Source organism: Lathamus discolor, chromosome 6, assembly GCF_037157495.1.
Source record: "Lathamus discolor isolate bLatDis1 chromosome 6, bLatDis1.hap1, whole genome shotgun sequence".
Lineage (NCBI taxonomy): Eukaryota > Metazoa > Chordata > Aves > Psittaciformes > Psittacidae > Lathamus > Lathamus discolor.
The window spans coordinates 9,439,089-9,462,653 of NC_088889.1; the positions used below are offsets into that span (position 1 = coordinate 9,439,089).

General features: G+C 44.1%; 1 protein-coding gene across 7 annotated transcripts in view; it reads left to right on the top strand.

Annotated features, from left to right (window-relative positions):
- The window catches only part of MGA (MAX dimerization protein MGA), a 63,221-nt gene extending 44,478 nt beyond the window's left edge, over window positions 1-18,743 (top strand). For 6 of the 7 annotated variants that reach the window (XM_065686868.1, XM_065686867.1, XM_065686870.1 and 3 more), the window contains 8 exons: window positions 5,340-5,464; window positions 6,792-6,843; window positions 8,640-8,825; window positions 9,512-9,623; window positions 11,115-11,345; window positions 12,054-12,230; window positions 12,648-12,800; window positions 14,409-18,743. In XM_065686868.1, the coding sequence (XP_065542940.1) occupies window positions 5,340-5,464; window positions 6,792-6,843; window positions 8,640-8,825; window positions 9,512-9,623; window positions 11,115-11,345; window positions 12,054-12,230; window positions 12,648-12,800; window positions 14,409-15,706 (2,334 nt within the window). In that variant the 3' untranslated portion in view covers window positions 15,707-18,743. The remainder of the gene's footprint in view (window positions 1-5,339; window positions 5,465-6,791; window positions 6,844-8,639; window positions 8,826-9,511; window positions 9,624-11,114; window positions 11,346-12,053; window positions 12,231-12,647; window positions 12,801-14,408) is intronic. The other variant, XM_065686871.1, reaches the window with a different exon arrangement.
- Window positions 18,744-23,565: the final 4,822 nt, after the last annotated feature.

Consider the following 23,565-nt stretch of genomic DNA (forward strand, 5'->3'; position numbering starts at 1 on the left):
TAGCCTGGGCTAAGTCACACACTGTGTCTGTGAATTGTTCTCATTAATTCTTTTTGGCTTAAGCCAAAAACATGCCAGGGAGTGTTCTAGTATTTTAATGGTACAGATAGAGCCCCATGGTCCCATTTAAGTTACTAGTCTAAACACAGCTTCTGTGTCTGGCAAGTTAATTTTACGTGTTATTAAAATGTGGTTTTCAGTTCTTTTTCTGAGCTGAACATGAGAATGATAAGGAACTATCATGGATTATTACATCATTGTAAGTTGAATAAAACCGGCAAGTAACATTTTGTGGACAACTGAAGTTCTAACAACCTTTTGCATGTTTTGAGCTTTAGGAACTGACTGACCATATGTGAAGTCTGCAGACACTGTAGCGTAGAAGGCAGATCCAGAAATGAGGCATTTGCTTTGGAAATATCTTTACAGCATCCTTTGTCACCTATTACTCCTTGTCACCAAGGACCCTTTGCCACCAGGCAGTTTGCTTTTTAGGAACTAGCAATAAGGGTGTAGGCTGCCAGGAACAGACAGATGACAGTGAGAGGAGAGTGCTTAGAAAAAGGTGTTGAAATGCAGAGAGGGAAAAGTGCTGACCTTTCTGAAGCAGCCTTGGAACTTCTGTTGTAGTGTGGGATTGCTCCTCTTGTGTCCCCGTTCCTCAAGGTAATTTTTACTCTCAGAAGCTCAGAGGCATTTAGAAGCTTTATAACTACAGGACCTATGGAGAGACAGATGCTAGAAAGGTAGGACTTCCGTCCACAAGCATCTTAGAAGCTTTGCGCCCTGACAAGGAGTCATGCTGGGCTATGAACAGAGTTCAGCCTATGACAGGTTGTCAGAACGTGTGTAGGAATAGCTGTTCTTGTGGCAGAACTTCACTTCTGATGGTCTTTGCAATTGTGATATTTTCCCTGTTGTTAGGAACTCAGGAAAGAGACCATCCTGAAGCATTTTTCCCTTTGTTGTTAGATGTAAGAATGACAGAAGTTAGATGTTTTGTTTTCCATATATTCACATTCAGGATTTTTGAAGTTCAAGATGTGAAGTTCCTGATGGGCAGGGGAGAGGGGTTTTTCACTTTCTTCCTTTTCCCCATTTTCTATTTTTTCCATGTGTTTCATTAAAAAGCTGGCACATCTCAGGTTCTGAAGACCATTTATCTGGTATGAGAACATGCAGAAAGTTCCACCATGAGAACAGCTCTAGCTGGGTAATTATTATCAACCCTTTGATTAGCACAGTGTAACTTGTCAGCACTCGGCAGCTTTACCATGATAGTGTTTATACAGCAAGCACATTTCTTGAGGGGTTTTTTCCCCTCACTCTTTGAATTGTAGCATCTTTTGAGCTACCCTGCACATCCTCCTTCCCTGCAGTGTAATGATGTCTAAATGTAGTTTAGACAGCAGTCGTGCCCGCTGAAGAAAAGCAGTACGCATCTCCTGCATTTAGAACACAGCAATGATACTGTATAAAATGGAAAAGGTAGAGAAAATATCAGGAGGCTTTCAGTATCAAGGAGGATTTATGGATGACCCAGGGGAGCAGACACGAAGTGCTTTGTGTATAATGAAATACAGCCATGTTGTAATAAAAATGTGTCCTGGTAAAATTACATTAACGCCGTACCTCTTGCACATGTAATATTTTCAATGTAATGGCATGTATCTATTTGGTAGGTCTGTAACTTAAATAGTATCTTTGAATATTAGTTTGTTTTCAGCAAGTTCTTTCCCCCCCTCTGGCTTTATGATGCTTTTCCTTCTCACATCAGCTGTTGTAGCTCAGTAGAAGGGCTGTGTCTGGGGAGATGGTGCAGTTTTGATATCTTCCAACTTCTCTTTTGCTTTGCCCTCCCTCCACTCTTACCAGTTAGTAGACTTTAATTTCACATTGAAGATTATGTTCTTCTCAGCTGAGGAATTCTTGGAATTTTAGCACTCTGGGTCTTCTGGTACATCCTCTAGTTTGTTCTGTGATCCGTGGCATAGCAATTAAAGACTTCCAAAAAAGTATCTAGAAAAGACTTCTGAAAAAGACTTGGGAATCTCCGGTTGCGTGTTTGATTTTCCTGCCTTTCTGTGACTTTGTGCAAATGGGTCAAGCCTCTGCTTTTCAATGGGGAAGCTGCAGAATTGACTTAAAGACAACTTGGGTGCATCTGTTGTCTTAAGAACAAAATGACTCCTTAAAAAAAGCATCCAAAAAGTTGTTCCTGTTCATTAAAACTGGATCTTGACAAAGTCTCTAGCAAGTAATGCAGATGTGAAGAGTTGTTGAAAAATTGCTGTCTGTTTGCGTAGGAGATATTCTTAGAGTGAGATTTTACATCCAAATAGAACTTGGATTTCTTAAGTTTCTGTGAGTATATAGAGCCACTTGACAGCCATGAAAAAGCTACGTACTGTTCACAGGCAGTGTTTGAGAGCTGTTGTGTATGTATAACATGATACCTACGTTGAAATGCAATGTAGTCTTAACTCAGAATCTCAGTAGCCCTTGTGCGTATGTATTCTGGATCTATGCTGCAAGCAGCATGTGGTTGGACCTCACCATGGTCCCAGGGACTTGGTGTCTCATGGCTTTCATTCTCCTGGTCTTTTGGGGAGCTCCTGACCAGCATATCAAGTTCAAAGTGATGCACTGCTTCCTTGGTTAAGACAGTTCGTGTTCTCTGTGCTCTACCTGGTCCTAGTGTTAACGAGTCTTTGTGAGAGCATACTTACAAGATGAAACAAATAAGGATTTTATGGGCTTTTGTGCACAAAGAAACAGTACTTCCTTAAGTTCCTAACAGTGCCAGTACCACACTTTCAAAGTCAGATGAGAATTTGGTTTACCTCCGTGCTGCTCCTTATAACAAGAACTGTCATGGCATAACCCAGATTCATAGCTGCTCTGAAGGAAAGCTGCAAGAAACCCCTGAAGTTAGTAGTAGTACAATAACTTACTTACCTCCTTGCCAAATACAGAACTTACTGAGATCAGAGCTGCTTTCCTGAGCAGGGAAGAATGGTGTCTTTAAAGGTAGCATGTGTTAAAATTACCTTTGAAAGATACTTCAAAGTGAGAGAGATTGATCTCTAAGTGTAGTAATTGCTCATCACTCTCCTTGCTCTTTTCTTTCTTTTTCAAAAGACATGACTTTTTACATGCAGAGAAGTAACACGGGAGTGTGCATAGCAACTTGCACAGGTGAGAATGCTTCTCTGTTCAGATCTCGCAGCTATAACTGGTAACCTGAGCATCGCTTCCCTTTGTTTCAGCAGTAATATCTTGATACTTCATAGTACAGGAAGAGGTGTCAGCAAGTGAGTAGTTTAGCAGTTTATACCATGTTCTACCCAGAATCTATACTAGCAACACACCGTAGGATGCCTCATGACAGGAATGGAAGGTGATGGAAGACTTGGGAATATTTGATAGTCTTTTTATGCGGGGAGGATGCTGCATGGTTTGATTCTTCTTAAAAGACTGTAAGATTCTACAGGCAGTATTGCATATGTGTGTATGTATGTAGACACTAAAATATATGTACTGTATACACACACTTTTATATGTATGCCATTTTTCATATATATAGATGTGCAATACACTCACTATATACTTCAGTAAAGGCTGCATTGCTGCAAAGTGTATGTTTGCAGTATTTTACAAAGGTTATATTCCCAGTGTAGCAAAAGGAGGGCAAACTTGCCTTATTTTTCACACAGATTCTGTTTTCAGTTTTCCGTAGTCCTGATCACACAGCCATGGGAGATGATGCATTTACTACACAAGCTTTAAAAAATACTGATTCACATCATGATTCACAGTGGTGGCTACTCTGTGATGTCAGTAACGAAGGTGGTGGCATTTCTTGTGGTATTCTTTAGGGTTTAGATAACCCTGCAGCAGGTTGTGGGGTTCGGAGCTGTGTTTTTATCTTTTTTCTGGTTAAGAAAAGGTTGTGTTTAGTCAGTATGAAGACACCAAATACTATCTCAAACATTAAAGAACCTGCTTCTCTATAAAAAAGGAAATTACCAGCTAGGATGTAGTGTTTGGTCCCTTTAACATAGCTACAGACTTCACAGGTGTGCACTTCATGACTGGTGTTTGGAAATGTGTATCCTTAACTACTCCTTAGTTACACCTGTGTGGCAATTTAGGTTGCTTTTGTTTGGTTTTGTTATAGTGCTGTATGTAGCCTGATCTGTGGTCAGCTGAGTAAGTGCAAGACTTTCTTCTTTCTAATCAGAGTTTGGTAAAACATCAGTGCAAGTTGCAGATAACTTTAAATAATCAGTACCATGAAAAGCATTTGTTAGAGGCCACTTGTTGATCTAGTGGCCACTTATTGATCTAGCACTGCATGTTACTTGTGTTCCTGTTCTGCACTTAGTGTTTTTTGTGATTCACTGTTTACATCAATCTCAGGTAAGTATTTGAAACAGAAGAGAAGAATAGGAGAAGATTGTGTTAGTTCAGGGAACTGGGTGAAACAGAATGGAAGTAATAATTGCGTTTTCTTACTTAAGGAGGAGAAAGAGTTCTGCATTCTGTAAGCAGACCAAAGTTATAATAAGAAAACCACCTTCCATTAAAAGCTGTAATGCAAAAAATTGGTTGAGTAAGGCTTGTTGCAACAAAAAATGCAGGGGAGGGAGCACCTACAAATGGCTACAAGGTTGATATTTAACTCTTGTAGTTGCTACAGCACTGCAGTTGTTCTCTATCTCTGTCTTCACATATGGTAGTCAGTTTTCTTGGTCAGGCAAACACTGGGAAAAGGTGATATCATACGTATTGAAAATAATGATTGGGCAGTGTTTTGGAAAAAGCCAAAATCATACAGCATGTAAGCAGTTAACTGTGTGACCCCAAGCAACCTGGCTGTATGATGTCTGACTGTTGCTGTCTTAAGTATGAAAGACCATTATCAAGGTGATAACTATCCCAACTCATGTCAGAAAGAATGTGAGTTAGCAAGAGTCTGCAGTAGTGGGGTTTTACAAAGAAGTTTAATCTTATTTGAAAATGGAGGCAGGAAAGCTCTGCCCTGTGAAAGCTTTTTAGCTAAGCCATAGTAAAAGCGTAAAGAGAGAGATGGGTTTTGCCCTTACTGAAGTTCATTGTGCAGAGTTGCTAGCGGGAGGAATTCCTGGAGGTGACAGTTATGATAACCACCTGCTGGCACTGTTTATTGGCCAGTGTAGCTGGAGATGTTGACTTTTTTTAATGCTTCTTAATGTTCTAATGTACTCTCTTTCTGAGACTGAAGTGAAACTGTTTTGGCCTGAGCTCTATTGCTAAGTAGATACTCATTTTAAAAAACGAAACAAAACCTGTTCCAGGAAGCGCGTGAATACAGTGAGGATGACGAGCAGGTGGACATTGAGACCGTGGAGGAGCTTTCAGAGAAGATTAACATTGCCCGTCTGAAGGCCACAGCTGCTAATATCCAACCTTCCCAACAGAAGTAAGCATCCTTGGAGAGCACTAAAGTTTTGTATTTGATGGGTGAGCTGGCATTGAATGAACCCATTAAGCAACAGGTTTAATGTGATGGTAAGGTAAAGCAAGACTTGTGGCAGACCTTCTCGAGCGCTGGTGCTTCCCAGTGTCTGTGAGGATGGGGCTGTCAGAACTAAGAGTAGATTCAAGGTATCTTTGGCCTTTTTTTTTCTTTGCCCTCCCCTCTAATTAATTTGTTTATGGGGATGTGTATTTGTAATGTACATTTATTATGAGTGAATTGCCACTTCCTGCAAGCTGCATTATGAGTGGGGTCATCTTTGCTTTAAATGTGATTTTACAAGCTTTGTTTATTTTGCTGGTGGACTTGTTATTTTTAGGCAGGAGCAGTCACTGGCTTAATCTCTCATCCTGTAAGTGAAAGCTTTGTCTTTGGGGCTGTTGCCCCAGCAAAGACAGTATTTTCTTATGCACATACAGTCTGCCATGGTTGGGTAGCTTGGCTTTTTTTTGTTGTTGTTCTGGGGTTTTTTTTTTTGCTTGCTTGTTACTGTTGCTGCCATCACATTTATAATGATAAGGTTCAAAGTAAAAACATGGCTTACTTGAGGTATGCAAGGATGGTCGTGGCTGTTGCTCAGTTGCACCAAACAAAAGGATGGGGAATGTTGCATCTTCAGTTCTTTCTGTTTGAAGACTTTTTGTTTTTAGAAACTGAAAAATCCATTGGGTGATGATACATACATCCCACATCGTTCCTGGTTTTTTATCCTTCACCTTACATAGCAACTTTACTATAAATTGTGAAGATCTTTCAGTGAGAAACAGATGTCGTGTTTTGTAAATATAAGTGTTTCAAATGTGTATTGTTCTTTCTTTTCCTGAAGCGCTGGAGATATGAGGAAGCTGTTGTTATATATTAGGATAGTAAGAAATGTGAGGGGTTTGGTTGGTTGCTCTTGGTGGGGGAGGGATTGCTGTGCCATTTGTATTGAACCTCTGTTGCCTGTTCTTTTTAAGAAAGAGCCATTTTAAAAAGCAGTACTTTCTGCAGCTGACAGTCACAGGCTGACTTTATTCTCTTTGGCATTTAGTGAAACAGTTTGTCTTTTTGCACTACGGGTTAATTTCAGAGCTTTCAGGATGATGACACTGGAGACAGAGTTTACTTTCTTTAGGAAGCTCAACTGTATCCTACTTATGTCGTTACACAAGGAAGGGTTAATTTCAAGGGATGATAATGAGCAAATCTAAGCTGTTGGAATGTGGTTAATGAGGATAGAGTGCATGAGATGAGTAGTGCTGGGAAAAACTTTTTACCTTTCTTCCAGATACCATGCTCGTAGTTCTTCGGATGAAAAATTATCAGAAAATCCTTCGAAGGTATATGTTTGCTCTCCTCTTTCCTTTTGGTATCACACCTCCATTGTAAAGATAAACTTTCATCTCAAGTGCAACTCTTTAACGCAGTTTATCTACCTTCCATAAATCATAGAATCATAGAATGGTTTGGGTTGGAAAGGACCTTAAGATCATCCAGTTCCAACCCCCCTGCCTTGGGCAGGGACAGCCCACACTAAACCATGCCACCCAAAGCTCTGTCCAACCTGGCCTTGAACACTGCCAGGGATGGAGCATTCACAACCTCCCTGGGCAACCCATTCCAGTGCCTCACCACCCTTACGGTAAAGAACTTCTTTCTTATATCCAATCTAAACTTCCCCTGTTTAAGTTTGAACCCATTACAACCTTGTCCTGTCACTACAGTCCCTAATGAAGAGTCCCTCCCCAGCATCGCTATAGGCCCCTTTCAGATACTGGAAGGCTGCTATGAGGTCTCCACGCAGCCTTCCCTTCTCCAGGCTGAGCAGCCTTAACTTATGATTAGCCGCAAATTATGATTAAATACAAGAAAACAAATGTGTATGGGGGTGGAGCAAGGGCTCAGTCCAAATCTCATTAAAGAAGAAGGACTGCTGTTGGAAACAGTGGGTTTGAGGCACAGCTTTATGAATGGGAGGAATATCTGCCTTTCATTTATTAGTACGTTTGCTTAGTTTTTGTGTTCTTGGCATAAATAATTTTTACAGCGCACTTAAAACAGTGAACAAGTGAGAAATTACTTTCATGTGTTGAAGAAGACAGCATGTAGTTACATAGACTCAGTACTGGGCAAAAGGATTTCTGGTATTGGTAGTTTAAATAATATGTATCTAGGCAGAATCCTTTCAAACCAGAACTCCCTGCAGTCTTTCTGAAGCTTATGCTGTATTTTTGGGTGGCTTTGAAGCCAGTTGCACTAACTGTCCATGGTGATTATCTGTGATGTACTTGATGTCAGATCTAGAGCTACCTGTTGTGGTGGGGTGGGCCTGGTGTACGTCTTATACCTTAGAGCAGACTGGTATGTATGCTTTTGCCTGAGATGGAGATGGGTTCTATGATGCTCTGCCTGCTTCACCTTCTCCATGTATTCTTCTCCCTGCCCTTGAATTTATGGCATGAGGCCCTTCCGTGAAAGAAACCTAATGCCCTGTAAGATTAATGATGAAATAACAAACCTTCAGATCTGTAGAGATTAGTAATTATGCTTATTGCCTGTCAGCATTTTTGGAAACTTAAGCAAATTCAAAATCAAAGCCTGTCTTTGACACTTCCTGTTTCTTGGTAGATGTCTGATAAGTTTCAATGTCATCTTTCACATTCTTACTTACGATGTCTCTTGGCCCACTGAAACAAAACAGAAATCAAATTAGTTTAACTCCAGGGAAGAATTCAGGCCTCCTATATTTGATGAGATTGCTTCATTCTTTACTCTTTCTTGACAAGCAAACAAGAAAGATTCGGCTCAAAACATGTGTGATTTTGCTGTAATCCTATGATTTACCTAAGCAGCCTTGTATTGCAAACAGTAAAAGCTTGTGAATAGGAGGAACTGCTCATGACCTTTTCCTTTAGGGTTGATGTGATTATGTTGGTCATTTTTTTGTTGGTCAGCATTTCATGCTTATTGCGTGTGCTTCTGACACTGAAATTTCATGGAGATGTAACAGCAGAATAGCATGACATGAAATCTTCAGGCGTCTGTATAAATCTTGTATATCGGGCATGCATTTGAACACTGCTTGCCATAACATTAGCTTTTTCATTTAAACTGGTCAATACGGTTACTTCTCCAGCAGAAACATCAACTCTGGAACAGGAAACTGAAGACAGTGGCAGAAGCCTTTGCTCATTACCGCCAGACGCACACAGCAAACGAACGCCGGCGACGTAACGAAATGAGAGATCTCTTTGAGAAGCTGAAGAGAGCTCTGGGCTTACACAACCTGCCCAAGGTCTCCAAATGCTACATTCTTAAGCAAGTAAGTATGCTGAAGCGTAAGTAAGGAGGAGTTTAATACAGACAGGGTAATTAAGCTAATATGAAATCCTTGAGTGAGTCCCAGTAATTCTGTGAATAGAGAACTTCTGTCACTTTACAGGACTCTAGAATAAAACAGTAGCTGAAAGCCTCTGTATCCCTGAAAGCTTAACCTGATGACACAGACACATTTTTTCAGATTAGCCCTCTCCTTGTAGTCTTTGTGAATTTAACCATGGAAGGTTTTGTCCTAATTGCTCAGTGGTTTACTGTGTATATCGGGCAATTCTGAAATACATCAAAGTCCTCCCGTTTTAATGCTGAAGAAGATAGCATTTCATTAAGTATTATATTGACATTAAAAACTTCATTGTAAAGATGTAAATGACAGGAAACAAAATATAAGCTGTAGGTATATAATTATGCTTATCAGCTGCACCTTGAAATTGTGAGTTGTTTTTCTTTAGATGTATTTTGGAGGAAGGATGAGCAAGATGTTTATCGCTTTCAAACTTGGATTTAGGAAAAGCTGGCATTCCATGGTACCTCACGTACTTTCTCTGAGCCCTAGTTTCTCAAGATGATGAAAATGTCTACATCAATTTTGTAAAGGTTTCTGGGAAGGAAAATGATTCTATTATTTTGGGTATCATTGGTTTATAAATCAGTTCCCTTGCGCTCTTCTAGGCCTATGAAGAAATCCAAGGATTGACTGATCAGGCAGATAAATTTATTGGACAGAAGAACTTACTGATGCGCAAACAAGATGTTTTGATTCGAAAAGTATCCAAGCTTTCAGGTGAGACTGGTTTTGGACATAGACTAGTTGGAATAATGAAAAAAGGCTTCTAATAGTAGGAGTGAATGGAGGGATCCTTAGTGGATCCAGGTGAGTCATTAGTTCACTTAAAATTTAGACTCTTGACGCCAAAGCTCTGACTCAGGGATACACTCAACAGGCTGATAAGAACTGCTTTTGTTTTCCTTTATGCCTCAAGGAAGTAGCATGATCTCTGTACCACCAGCCACAGGACTGGGCTCCTGTGCATTGGTTATGCTTAAGTGTGTGTGGGGAAGTCACTTCATTCTGTCACTGTCATTCTGCTCAGTGCTTCACAAACGTACGCAGCTGTCTTTGCTCAGCACCAGAACATTTGACTACTGTGCAAATAACTATCCTTGTACTCCTCTTCTGAGAACTAGTGTTAATAGTGTCTAGAAGAAGACAGCTTTGTCCATGGAAGTGCAGTATATGCTGAGCTACTACTCATTCAAGACAAAACTGTGGTGTATTTATTGTCTTTGTGTCTCATTTGAAGGTACAGGAAAGCTGTGACATGTGTTCAGCCAGAGCCAAAATGTATGCGAACAAGCAAAGCAGTAAATTATTCTTCCAATCTTCTTACTGCCTGGGAGTAAGACCTGTAAATTAGAAATGAAAGATACTTAAATCTCGTATATCTGTGTGAATCAACTCATGTATATTTGAGGTACTCTTAATAAAAATGTTTAGGTGAACCCTCATCTTAATCCAGAAATGTATGATGGGCCTTTTGGGCAGGGAATGAAAGCAGATAACTTCACAAAGTAGTTTTCTGCTCTTTTGCATTCCTAGTGAAATACCTCAGAGCTGTTGAGGAAAAAAACCTCTCTCGAGAAGTTAGTTAACTATAGACTTAATTGAAGAGAGACCATGCTGAACCCAGGACATAGGACATAAATACTAAGTAGTAAACAAGCCAATATTGTCTCTTGAACGTTAATTGTATAAAATTGAGTGCATCTGCAGAGAACAGATTGTGTATAAAATCCTTGTGGTTGTTCAAGGTTACAGTTTTCGTGCTAATGGTAAACCGTATGTGAGTTTACCTCTAAATGTCATTTGAGTAGCAGGGTCCATTAGTCCAAGAGGTTTCATACCAAGTAAACGTAATGTTTTGTCTGGTGGTCATACAATAATCAGTAGAAGAGATATGAGATTTTTTCACAGCTGTGGATACTTTCAAATGATACTTGCTCAGCAAGAGCTGTTGCCTGTCCAGGCTGGTTTCTGCTCATCAAAGTTGCAGATAAGTTCTGAAATGCGTGGATGTTCCTGAAGAAATAAAAAGTGGGAATAAATATGTAATTGCTTCCCTCTGTTAGTAAGTATGCTGTTTATTTGGTGGGGGTGGTGCTTACTATGTTCTGTAGCTGAATGGTGTCAATAGATATTTAGTTCTGCCTTCAGCTCTTCAGTATTGGAAAGAGAGTTTGAAGTTAGGTTGACTCTTTGATAATTTTCCTGTAGGGAAGACTGAAGAGGTTGTCCTGAAGAAGCTAGAATACATCTATGCCAAACAAAAAGCAGTAGAAGCACAAAAAAAGAAACAAGTTGAGCCAGAGGAATCTGCTGTAACCTCAACTGCTAGCACACAGCAAGAAGAAACTTCAGCTCCCTCCAGAGAGCTTCCTGAAGTGGCTATGACAAATAGAAGAGGCAAGCCCTTGATACTTGCCAGGAAAGGAGTCCGTGCCACAGGTGGGCTAAAAGTGATGCGTGTTTCACATAAAGGGGAGACACATACTGAAGCAGCGCCCATGGGAGGTGAGGATGCTAGGCTGCTTGTGCAGGCAGCTTCATTCTTGAAGCACAGTTGAGCACAGGACCAGGAAGTGTCCATCCAGTAGGTGTTAGAAACCATTTGTTTTCAGCAAGGATGAAACCAGCACTACCGAGGTCTTTAGCTGAATGTGACTTTGAGTTTTGGAATGATGGGAAATGTTCCAAGGTCAGGTTGGATGGGGCTTGGAGCAACCTGGTCTAGTGAAAGGTGTCCCTGCCCATGGCAGGGGGTTGGAACTGTGAGCTTTAAGGTCCTTTCTGACCCAAACCATTCTAGGATAAATGTAGGAAGGAACAAAAGGATGGCAGAAATACAAACTTCCATGGTAGTACAACTATAATACTCTGTAAGGATCTGGTAGTGTTTCTTATTTTGGTAATACTAAATATACCTTATTTAAGTGGTCTCAAGCTATTACAAACAACTGATCGTTCTGGTTTACAAGGCCTTATTTTTGTTCAGTCCTGGGGAAGTTTGGCATCAGAATTTGGATATCTGGGGTTTGTAAACCTTCTAGCTGGAGTTCCTTCCACAGCTGTACTAAACTCCAGGTCACAGGTATCATTTGCCGTTGAGGGTGCTGTGCCAGAACGGATTAACCAATTTACATGTCTCTTTTTTAGAAGACACCTCATCCTCTCTCACACTAACTGCTGCAAGCCTGGTGATGACTCCACAGGGGCAGGTGCTTACACTGAAGAGCCCACTGGTACCAGGGCAGGTAGCAGCCGTTCCTTCCACTCTGTTGCAAGCTGAATTAAAGCCTCGAGCTGTCACTACTGCCGTGACCGCACAGCCAGGTATGATCACATGAGAACATGTTGATGAAAATCGATATAATGCTGTTCTTAGGTATGCACAGCAGTTTAAAAAGTAACAGGTTGTTAGATTTTTGCTTTAATTTTCGGGGGTTTTATTCACAACTTAATTGAGGTAGAACCTGACTCTAATAAGATATTGGATGTAATTATGTCAAGCTATCAGTTATCAACAGGTAAGTAAAATCTGTTAGATATTCACTATTTCCAGACTAGGGATACCTAGGGGAAGATGTCTTAGTCATCTAACCAATCTATATTTCTACTTTTTACCACTTTCAGAGGATGTTACAGTGTAAACTCTTGTCTAGAAGTGCAAGGCTCTTATTTTCCAGGCTTAACTGAGTGTCTGAAAGGCTCTTGTTTCCACCTCACCCCTGTTCCCCTTTCTTGGATAAGGTATTGCTTCTGTGATGATTCAGCTACCAGGATCAACTGTTCCTGTCCAAGTAAAAGGAATCCTAACTAACTCTACCATTCCTATTACACTGTCAACTGTTGCTGGAAACCCAGTGCCCTCAGCCGTAGTATCAGCTACAGAGCCCCATTCAGGTAGGCTTTTTTCATGCATCTTTTTGCTCACATGCAGGGAACTTTAGCCATGCAAAGGTGAAGGTAAATTGTTTTCTCACAAGGAAGTAATGGTAGGTGTCATTGTCTGGGTATTCCAAGAAAATCGCTATTAAATGTCTTGAACAGCTTGGAGGGGCCTCGAGGGGATTATAGATGAGAGCTTTTTGTTATTTTCCTCCACCTCCCTGAGCTTCCTTGCCCTCAGTGAAATCAGACTAAGTAGGGACTTGACTACGTCTGTGATGTAAGGAAGCCGCAGTGCCAAGTAGTGGTGGGCCTGTTTGCCAGTTAAATCCATCTTCCTGTTCTGGCACATCCCATTCCCATGTCCAGCCAGTTCTGCTGCCCCTTGGAGAGATGTTTCTGTGAGTGCTGTACATGGGGTAAGCTGCGGAACTTGCTCTTGTTCTGCCAGTTGAAAGTAGAGCTATTAGTGTTTTAAGGCTTTCCTTGACCAAAACTGTATAAGCAGTTTAAATTGCGTATAGCAGCTTGCTTTAGGAAGACCTGAAAGTGAGCAATTAATACTTAGGTGTTATCTCAGTGTCTGGCTGGAGACTGGTAATGAGTGGTGTCCCTCAGGGACTGGTGTTGGGACCAGTCTTGATCAACATCTTAGTCTGTGACAGGGACAGTGGGATTGAGTGCGCCCTCAGCAAGTTTGCCAATGACACCAAGCTGTGTGGTCCGGTTGATATGCTGGAGGGAAGGGATGCCATCCAGAGGGACCTTGACACGCTTGTGAGGTGGGCTGATGCCAACCTTATGAAGTTCAACCACAACAAGTGCAAGGTCCTACACGTGGGTCGGAGCAATCCCAGGCACAGCTACAGGTTGGGCGGAGAAGAGATTCAGAGCGGCCCTGCAGAGAAGGACTTGGGGGTATTGGTCAATGAGAAAATGAACATGAGCCGGCTTCAGTGTGCGCTCACAGCCCAGAAAGCCAACCGTATCCTGGGCTGCATCAAAAGGAGCGTGACCAGCAGGTCGAAGGAGGTGATCCTGCCCCTCTACTCTGCTCTTGTGAGACCTCACCTGGAGCATTGTGTGCAGTTCTGGTGTCCTCAACATAAAAAGGACATGGAACTGCTGGAACAAGTCCAGAGGAGGCCACGAGGATGATCAGGGGACTGGAGCACCTCCCGTATGAAGACAGGCTGAGAAAGTTGGGGCTTTTCAGCCTGGAGAAGAGAAGGCTGCGTGGAGACTTCATAGCAGCCTTCCAGTGTCTGAAGGGGGGCTATAGGGATGCTGGGGAGGGACTCTTCATTAGCGACTGTAGTAACAGGACAAGGGGTAACGGGTTAAAACTTAAACAGGGGAAGTTTAAATTGGATATAAGGAGGAAGTTCTTTACCATAAGGGTGGTGAGGCACTGGAATGGGTTGCCCAAAGAAGTGGTAAATGCTCCATCCCTGGCGGTGTTTAAGGCCAGGTTGGACAGAGCCTTGGGTGACATGGTTTAGTGTGAGGTGTCCCTGCCCATGGCAGGGGGGTTGGAACTGATGGTCCTTTCCAACCCTAACTATTCTATGATCTTGCAGTTAGTATGGCTCCTGATGGATGCTGCTTTGTTTGGCTTTGCAGAAAGTGACGATTCGTTCATGATGCCAAAGATTGTTAATGTAACATCACTGGCTGCTGAGGTAAGCATGGGTCTGAACCTGAACAGCAACAACAACTTTAATACAACAGCAGCTGTGGGTGCTCAGGCTTCAGAGAAATCAGTTGTAGCATCTGTGGAAAGTAAGAAGAGTGACAGCATCCTTTCAGAAGAAAAAGCTAAACTGTGTCCTGGTGACAGTGGTGGAGATGGAAGAAATACCACAGGTCCCACGAAAGTTTTCTTGGAAAATAAAGATGGCTTTCCCCAGCTCCGAAATGTATCATGTACAAAGGAACCTCCTGAGTCCTTCAGCAAAAAGCTCTGCCTTGGCGAGTTTGTAGGGAGCCAAGCGAGGAGGAAAGAAGGTGATCCTGGAGGGGAAAGGTTAAAACCTAAAGAACTGCCATTCCGCAAGCTGCAGATCAAAGATTCCAGGATAGAAATGGAACTGAGGAAAGTAGCGTCTGCAATGGAGGAAGCAGAACTGGATGCAAGTGAGTTACTGAGCAGCATCGAGGAGGGCGATGACACAGATGAAACGCTCACATCGCTGCTCAATGAGATTGCCTTTCTCAATCAGCAGCTGAACGATGATGCTTCAGCGATGTCAGAACTACCCAGCACTCTGAACTCTGACTTCTCTCATGAAGATGCAGAAGCCCGTCGGGGAACATCTGGTGATCTCACCACTGCAGGTGGGTCTTCCTTCCAGTTTGGCCATTTGGGAGGCAGTTTTAAGGACCTTGCTGAAGTTCCAGAGGGTGGTGGCTCTATAAGCCCTCTCCTGCTGCACCTGGAAGACGATGACCTCACTGATGGGGACAAGAACTCTGGGGAGCCTTCATCTGAAGCAGATGTTTTAAAGATAGTAATAGGTGCTGAAATGAAGGATCCACTTCCCAATCTGGCCGTAACCAGTGGTGGGAATGACAAAACTGTAACAGCCTTGGTGGAGACCACTAATGTGACTCCACCAGTTTTGCAGATGAAAACTAATCCAGAAGCTGGTAATGCTGACGCTTTGTGGAGGCCCATGCCCAAGCTGGCACCACTTGGTTTAAAAGTGGCAAGTCTGCCAGTGGACTCAGAAGGGCAGAGTAATAAGGTGATGCCCTTACTGGCACCTGTGGTTGCAAAACTGGCACCCATTGGGGTGAAATCTTCGTTACCTGCAGCTGTTCAAGAAGGACAGGATAACAAAGTGATGCCCGCGTTAGCTCCTGTGGTTAAGAAACTGAACACTACTGGGACCTTGCCTTCAAATTCAGCAGGCAAATAAATGCGTATTTTTTTTATCAGAGACTGGAATGGAGATGTGGAGCAACGTGATCCAGGGTCGGAGTTCGGCAGCCTCCCACGTTTGCAACACTTCGTTTTCTGCCTGCCATTAGCACTCTGCTCAACTGAGGGCAGGCCCCAAACTGAGAACTAAGTGCTATGAAACCTAAAGCATGTTGGCATATTGTTACCTCACTGTTGTATTCTGCGTGTTCTCTTTCCCCTTCACACAAAGCAAAGATGATTTATAACCATTGCTGGGCACATGGTAATCCTTCCAGAATTGGGTCCTTCACAAAATAGTTTGTTAAAGGACTGAGTTAAAGTTTTCTCCCCCCGCAAGTATGGAGATAGCTGTCCTGTGGGGGATAAAATCTTGGTTACTTGGTTTTGTACCAGGCAAATGATCTATGCAGAAATGGGATTGTTCACATTTGCTGGTGTTAGTGTTTGCAGAATATGATGAATGTGCAGAAATGAGATTGCGGTTACTCTCAAACCTGTTACCTGGAGCAGCGGAAGGAAGTCTGAGAGGTTGAAGTGTACAGTTTTTGTTCCATGGTGCTAGCTAGTTCTCTGGCAGAGACTCGTTTTAGGAGTTTATGCACAGAAGATTTTCATAAACAACTCTCACTACATGGGGAAGGAAAGGATATTTCCCGCTGTAATTAAAAGTAGGACTCTAATGAAACTACTAAAAACCCACACACCCTTACTTAGGCCTCCTGCCCCTAGACAGATTCTCCCTCCCTGGATGCTTAAGGCATCTGGAAGGAAAAATTACAGAGAGTAGAAAGAAACTTGGGCACCCTAATTGCTGCATCCTTAAAGGCACTGCTGAAGTAACATGAGTGCTTTCCCAGATCTTGTTTTCTTTCCTCTGGTCTTCAAAAGGTGGCTAGGAATGATCATAGGAAGTGTTGCTTCATGAAAATACAGGATGCTTTCTGGGCTGTAGTAGCCCAGCGTAAATGAGCGAGGTGTATATGTGAATGTATATATGAAAATATGTGTATATCTTTCCAAACCTTCCATTCCTTTATAAATTCAGGAAAGGTACTCAGAGGTTTCTCACTGCATTTGCACAAGCTGTGTATAGCAAAAAATAAAAGTCAACAAAAATGCTCATTACCAGGGAAATAGGGCAGTATTGAATCGCAAGATGTATTTTTTATTCCTCTCTGCCACTGCTTAATCAATAACCTATAGATGCTCTTCACTATTCAGCTGCTGGATGGGAAGGGCCTACAGACTGTAAAGGTATTTATATTTTTGTACACAGTTTTTGTTTTCAATAGTTTTCTTGACAAATGAACTTTTCAGCCTAGGAGAGATGATTTGTTAATGAGTGTATACACAACCTTTTCCTATCCAGTTTGTAAATAGGAGTTCGGGTGCACTTGAGGGGCTTCTTTACTGCTCCAGAAAGGTAAAAAACGTTGCCATGAAAGTGATACAGAGCTTGGTGTGTGTTTTGCTTTATGTATAGGAACGTTATCCCCTGTTTTGCTGTTCCAGCTGGTATTTTTCCCCTGCCATTCCCCATCTTCGGTGATGCAGGAATTTCATCTTTCCACGTACTGAGAGCAGTGTTCTTCCACAGTTAGGGAGCAGCGTTTGTATGCAGGGCATCCATACGCCCTGTTCAGTAAGCTGCATCTTCTGGTTGTGTCTCCCTTAGATCCATGAGGGATACACCTACTTTGGGTGCTTCCTTACTTTCTTATGCTTTTATATTATGCTGCAGAGGAGAGAAACCCTTCAAGCTTGATGTGTGTAAAGCTAACTCCAGACCCTGCATAAAAAAAGATTCTTCACCTGGTTATTCTAAATGGTGTGTTTTAAAGCATTATGTGTAACTCTGTATTGCCTTTTACGTATTTGCTATTTTAATATTTGCCACAAGTCCCGTATTAGTGATTTGGCAAAGAGCATACGAGCATGAGAGTCAAGCAGGGTCTTACAGGTGTCACTGAATGCCTTAGAAAAGTGAATTTACGATGTAAATATTTAGCCATACATTGCTTATTATTTAAGAATTTTAACCTTATTTTAAACCAGTGGGAAGCTGGAGTAACTCAATTAGTTCAGTAGCACCACATCAGGCTTCGGTTCATTTACCGGGGAAGCTGGTTCTGAGTGTTTCCAATAGGCTGAATTTGCTTATTTTTTACCTGTGGCAGTTTGTTTTGCCAATAGATTTCATTCTTCCTCTGTGTGAAACAGCAACCAGAACTGTGCTGTGATTCCCAGTTCCTTGTCACTGACCTTTCTGCATTATCTAAAATGAGTGCTGTCCTTTGGTGTTTTGTTCATCAAGGTAGTGGAGAATCCCTGCCTGTATCTACTGTTTGACACCAGGCAGTAGGGAGTTCTACTGCAATGAAGATACACTGTGTAACGATGACAGGAGAAACTTCCAGTCCCTGAACACGATGACTAAATTAACTAAGAACAGACCCCAAATTTGGCTGCAAAAGGTGGTAGCTGGTGCAGTTCCAAGAAGGACCTGTGATGGGTTCTACCAGTCAACAACACATGTTCGAAATGCTCACAGCATTTGCTCTCCTTTCTCCACTGCCTCATATCTGCAGCTTAATGTTGTGCTATGAATTTAAATGCTGACTCTCTTCTTTTCTTCGCTCTTCCCTCAAGCTCCCATTGGTTTGGAACAAACCTTTTAAAACTTATATATGCTGTCTTTTGAGGCAATAATACAGGAATACGACAAGTAACAAAAAGATTTTACTGTCAGGAGAACAAAGGAAACCCCTGCAAGGCGCACGTTCTCACTAGACCAAGAGACCTGGAGATTTTCTTTGGTTTTTTACACATATGTAAATAGACTGGAATGTTTTTAAGAATATAATGTCAGATTTAGCTTTTTTTTCCTTTTATATATTAAAATATATCTTTCCCTCTTTTTCTGCTTTTGAAAAATGGATATTTTTGTAGAAATCTAACGGTAAAGGACTCTTTAACTGTTTGTGAGGGACAAAGTGTACAACTAAAATAAACCAATTGAGGTCAACTAGAAACTGGCTTGGGAAGTTTATTTTGGGGAGGGGGAGGGAGCAGCAATGACATTGGTGACACGGGACATTGGACCTGAGCAGATGACACACGTGTGTGTGCTCTGAGGAGTTTGGGCCATGCAGACCTGTGGGGTTTGGTTCAAGTTATGGGACAACTCTGCAATTTCTTTCTTCAGCCTTGAGCAGCACACAGGAAATGCTACTGGTGGTAAAAGGGATTTTGACTTGTTAAATACAGAAGAACTACTGAAGGGGCTTTATTTTTACCAAAGTGCATCTTAAGCAGGAAGCCAGTGGTATAAAAATAACCCCAACAGCTGAAGATTAAGCCTGTGTAAAATCACTTTCCAGTTGCCCACCCTCAATGTGTTAGGTTAATCCTTTGTACCTGTATCCTCTAGTGAAGTGGTACCACACAGCTTTTGTCTTTGTGGGAGCACGGCTGAAGATCTGCCTCCAAGTGAAGGGTCAGAGGAGATGCCTTCTTAGTAGAAATGGACTAAATGCCTGTGACCAGTCACTGCTTATTGCTTCCATATCCAGTAAATGGAAGATGACACACTGAATGGTTTGGGTTTGGGCTGTATTAAACAAATAAAGAGGAAGATCAGATCTCACAGGGCAGAATAGGTAAGAATTGGTCATACAGTTGGGGAATGTATCTTTTATAACCTCTGATGAAATCCTTCAGCAAGGCCTCATCCCATGACTCTTTATCTTAAGGGGTAAAGATACTTCTTGGAATCCAAAGGAACATTAACTGTAAGGTGTATCCAGTCAGGCTTGCAATGGAAAGAATTGACCAAGAGTCCCCTGATGATCCTGGATGCTGGGACTTCTGTCTTCAGCACATTCACTGTGCTCTTAGATATGCAGGTGATGGTACAAGTAAACCGAGCTGACTCTGGAAAGGTACAAGGAGCCTTTGCAATAACTGATTAAAGGCCACATTGGAGTCTGTCAGCGCAACGCAAAATCCATAACCAGCAACAAATGTGCCAGTTGTACGTGGTGCCCCTGCCCTCCCCATGCCAGCACAGCCGCCCTCTGACAGCCCCTTGCTAGCAGCAGGGTTCCTGTGGGATAAAGCATAGTCAAGGACCTCTCCTTGCTTTAACGCTGTTCCCTTACCTGGTTCATCCTGCTCTGCTGAGGGGTGTCTGTGTGTAGGACTGTGCAGGTACAGGGCTGTTGTTCTTCGGGGTTACGGCTGTTGGCCCTGGCTCTCCAGTGAAAAGCAGAAGGAAACAAAGGTGAGGAACCTGGAGGTGAGTTTATAACCAGCTGCCATCATTGCCTTTGCTCCTCAGCATGACTGTGGCAGCGGCTGGACCAGGATCGCTGTGGGGTGAAGGGGGTGAAGTGCAGCTGTGCCCACCTGCCCACAGACACAGCTACAGTGCTGGAGGAGCGGGGCTTGCTCTGCTGTGCCATCCGTCTGGGACCGGCTCCAGCGAGGAGGAGACCGGCTCTGCCCTGTGTGTTCTGGCTTCCTCTCTGGAGGCCCCAGAGCCTCTGTAGTTCCCCTGTGCAACAGGCCATGGTGCCCAGGCCTCGCAGCGCCCTGGGCCTCGCCTGCACCCAGGCAATCAAAGAGCAGCTAAAACCAGGCACACCACCATGAGCTCTGTGCTGTTTGCAGTGGCTTTCGCCTGTGATTAACTCCTTACACAACAGCTGGATGGAGCAGTGTGCCCGGCTGCTCCGCTCTTCCTGCCCTGTTCCTCTATGGCCAAGCCTGCTGTGACAACCGAAGGGGCTCCGGGCTGTGCAAGGCCTGCAGGCTGCTGTGGGTCTGCACAGCCTGTGTTAGCAACAGGCTCCATTGCAAGGATGTAAAATAGATCACACCGCTGAGGTGCAAAAGGAGCTGGGAAACGGGTTTTTGATCCCTGGGCTTCAGGTTCGAGTCATCTGTGATTTATTACTAGGGAAAAAGATGTAAAACAACCCCGGTGTTATCAGCAGTCACAGTAAAGGGGCCGGAGTTTGTTTTTGAACTGTGCTGGATCCAGTCAACATAAAACACTAAATGGGAGAATGAATGTGTGACAAAAGCTCACTGGTTACCGGAGCAGCATAATGTGTTTTAATGGGGGCTGTGTAACTGATGACCCCTGCCCTTCCTATGGACCTTCTGCAGCCTGAAAACACGGAATGGTTTGGGTTGGAAGGGACCGTAAAGCCCGTGCAGTTCCAACCCCCTGCCATGAGCAGGGACACCTTCCACTAGAGCAGGTTGCTCCAAGCCCCGTCCGGCCTGGCCCTGAACACTGCAGGGATGGGGCACCCACAACATGGTGTGATCAAGACTCGTTATTGATTGTTGCCACTAGCAAGTGTGCTTACAGGAGGGTCACAGCTTTGCAGGTGGATTTAGTGCCCGAAGCACTGAAGGCCGTTGCAGCAGCAAGAGCAGAAGCTGGGTCTGTGCGGGGAGGGACGGGCAGTTTGGCAGGAACCACTGGGGCTCTTGCACCGCCTGTCCCTGCTGTGTGGAGACCCCTCTGCAGGGGCTGCTCTTTCTCCCCTTCCTCCTCCAGCCCTTCTGCCTGGGGCTATCGCTCTGAGTGCACAAGGGGCTCAGACCCTGCTGCTTCCACACTGCACCCTGGCCTGCCAGCATGCACACAAAGCCGTGCCTCAGAGCCCAGGCCTGTGGCTACACTGCCCTTCTGCCTCCAAGTCAACCAAGCAAATGTTGGGTTTCTTCTGAGGACAGGAGCAGCCTCTCAGCAGCAGCGCTGCAGCACAGCAGAGTCCTGGGGACCGGAGCTCCGGTTATCCCGTACACTGCAAACAGCACCACAGCAGCAGCCTCCTTCGTAATCTGTATCTGTCCAGCTGTGTCCTGGTTCCCTTCAGGTGCTGCCTCTCATGGCTTATCCTGCAAACAGCAGAAGCCCATCTCTCACCCCTCTGGTCATGTCTGTGCAGAGCTCGGGTGGCAGCACTGCTGCAGGCCCTCTGCTCCCTTCTGCTTCCCTCCGCATGACTGAGGGCGTGCCAGCTGAGCTCTTGTACTTACACATCTCCCACCCTGAGCTGTGCTAAAACAGGGATGACGTTTCTGAAGGAATTCCTCGCAGAGTTGCTTTTCTCCTGAAGGAAAAAGCCCATTGGTGTCCAGGTGTCCGGTTTCTGTTGGGATGATGCCTGGAGCTGTTCGGGTGAACAGCAGCTGAAGATGCCTCTTCCTCTTGTTGCTTGGCATGGGTGAGGCTGTGCTGTCCTCAGCCATGAGCCCTTGGCCCATCTGCATGGGGACTGCAGCTCTGTGAGGCAGCTTTGTCCGTCCCTGCTCAACCTGAAGCTCTGGCAGGGCTGGGCTTGGGCAGTCTGTTACCTTATTTCTGAGGCGTGCTGGGCCTATAGTTGTTTATTACAGAGCAGTGTTACAGAGCTGTAATAAAACGTGATTTCGTAAACCATGAGTGTCCCTTCAGGGCCTGGCTGGAGCCATGTTCTGTATGCTTGGCCTTGTGAAGGCAGCAGGGCCCAGGCAAGGTCCATCCTGCCCAGGCAGCAGGATGCTGGGGCGGTGGGAGGGTGGTGGGGATGCTGATGGGTGTCAGACACCCTTTGAGGCCCTGGGACAGGTTACAGGGCTGGATAAGCTTGGATAGGCCTTCACCAAAGTTCAGACGTAGGTGACTATCCACAAAGGAGATGGATCAATGCAGCAGGTAGGATTGTCCTGCACTGGTTATCGTGGTGCTTTCTGTTAGTGATGTAGACCTGATGGTGTTGTAACTTGCATGAAGGTGACTGCCTGCAGAAGCATGACAGAAAAGGGAGGTGCAGCAGTAATGATTAACTCCTGTTCCTCAGCCACTGCTCGCACTCCTAGCTTACAATGACTGTGGTTTTAAATCATGGCTCAAGCAGGCTTCCAGCTTGCGACTACTTTGTAAAGCTTTGGATTTGCTTCCTCAGCTCTTGAATGTCCCTGACAAAGAAGACAGAAGTGCTCCTGCAGAATCACCCCACAGACGTCCTGTAGCTCCGACGTGGGGCGGTCAATGTGAACCGCGAGGCGTTAGTCTGCAGGAAGAGCGTTTAATAACCAGCTCCTAGCATGTGAGCTGAACTGGTGGCAGCCACAGTGGGAATTGTTCACTACCGTGCTGCAGCACAGACAAGGCCTCATTGTCTGGCTTTGACATGGGGAAAATGCCCAGTTTCACAAACTTTGCTGAGCAAGGGAGAAAATAATTACATTGCAGATCAGCTTACAAGGGGCACATTCATGTTTGGAAGAAAACTTGATTTTTATAGGGTGAGGAAGAAAGGCACAACTGCCAAAGGGAAAAGCCAGCAGCTTCAGTGACCTACTAAAGTTGCCTCAAGTCAGAAGTTATTCCTGGCTGAAGGTGCATCCCAAGGGGCTGGATCCTTGGCTCTGGCTGGGAGGAAGGAGGGAACCATGAAGCTGCTCCCTGCGTGCAGCAGAGCCCTGGCTGCACAGAGCCATCGCTGCATCCCGAGGCTGCAACGCCCTCGTGTCTCCAAGGTTCCTAATGGGTGTTTGTGTGTCCCCATCCTCTGCCTGCAACCTCAGGAGTTTGGAGCAACCTCCAGGCACTTTGGAGGAGGTCAGGTCAGTGCTTTCCTCTCCTCCTGCAAGTCATGGACCCACACAGTGGTGGGCTCCCAACACTGCTCACAGGGTGGGTGACAGCATGCTGGAGGAGCCAGAACTTGCCTGTTTTCAACTCCCAGTTTCGATTTCATTCACAGTGTTTGAGCAAAGCATTGGAAGCTTCTGCTCCATGTGTTTTTACTTAGGAGGACAACAGGGGGAATGCTGAAGGAATATGTTTTA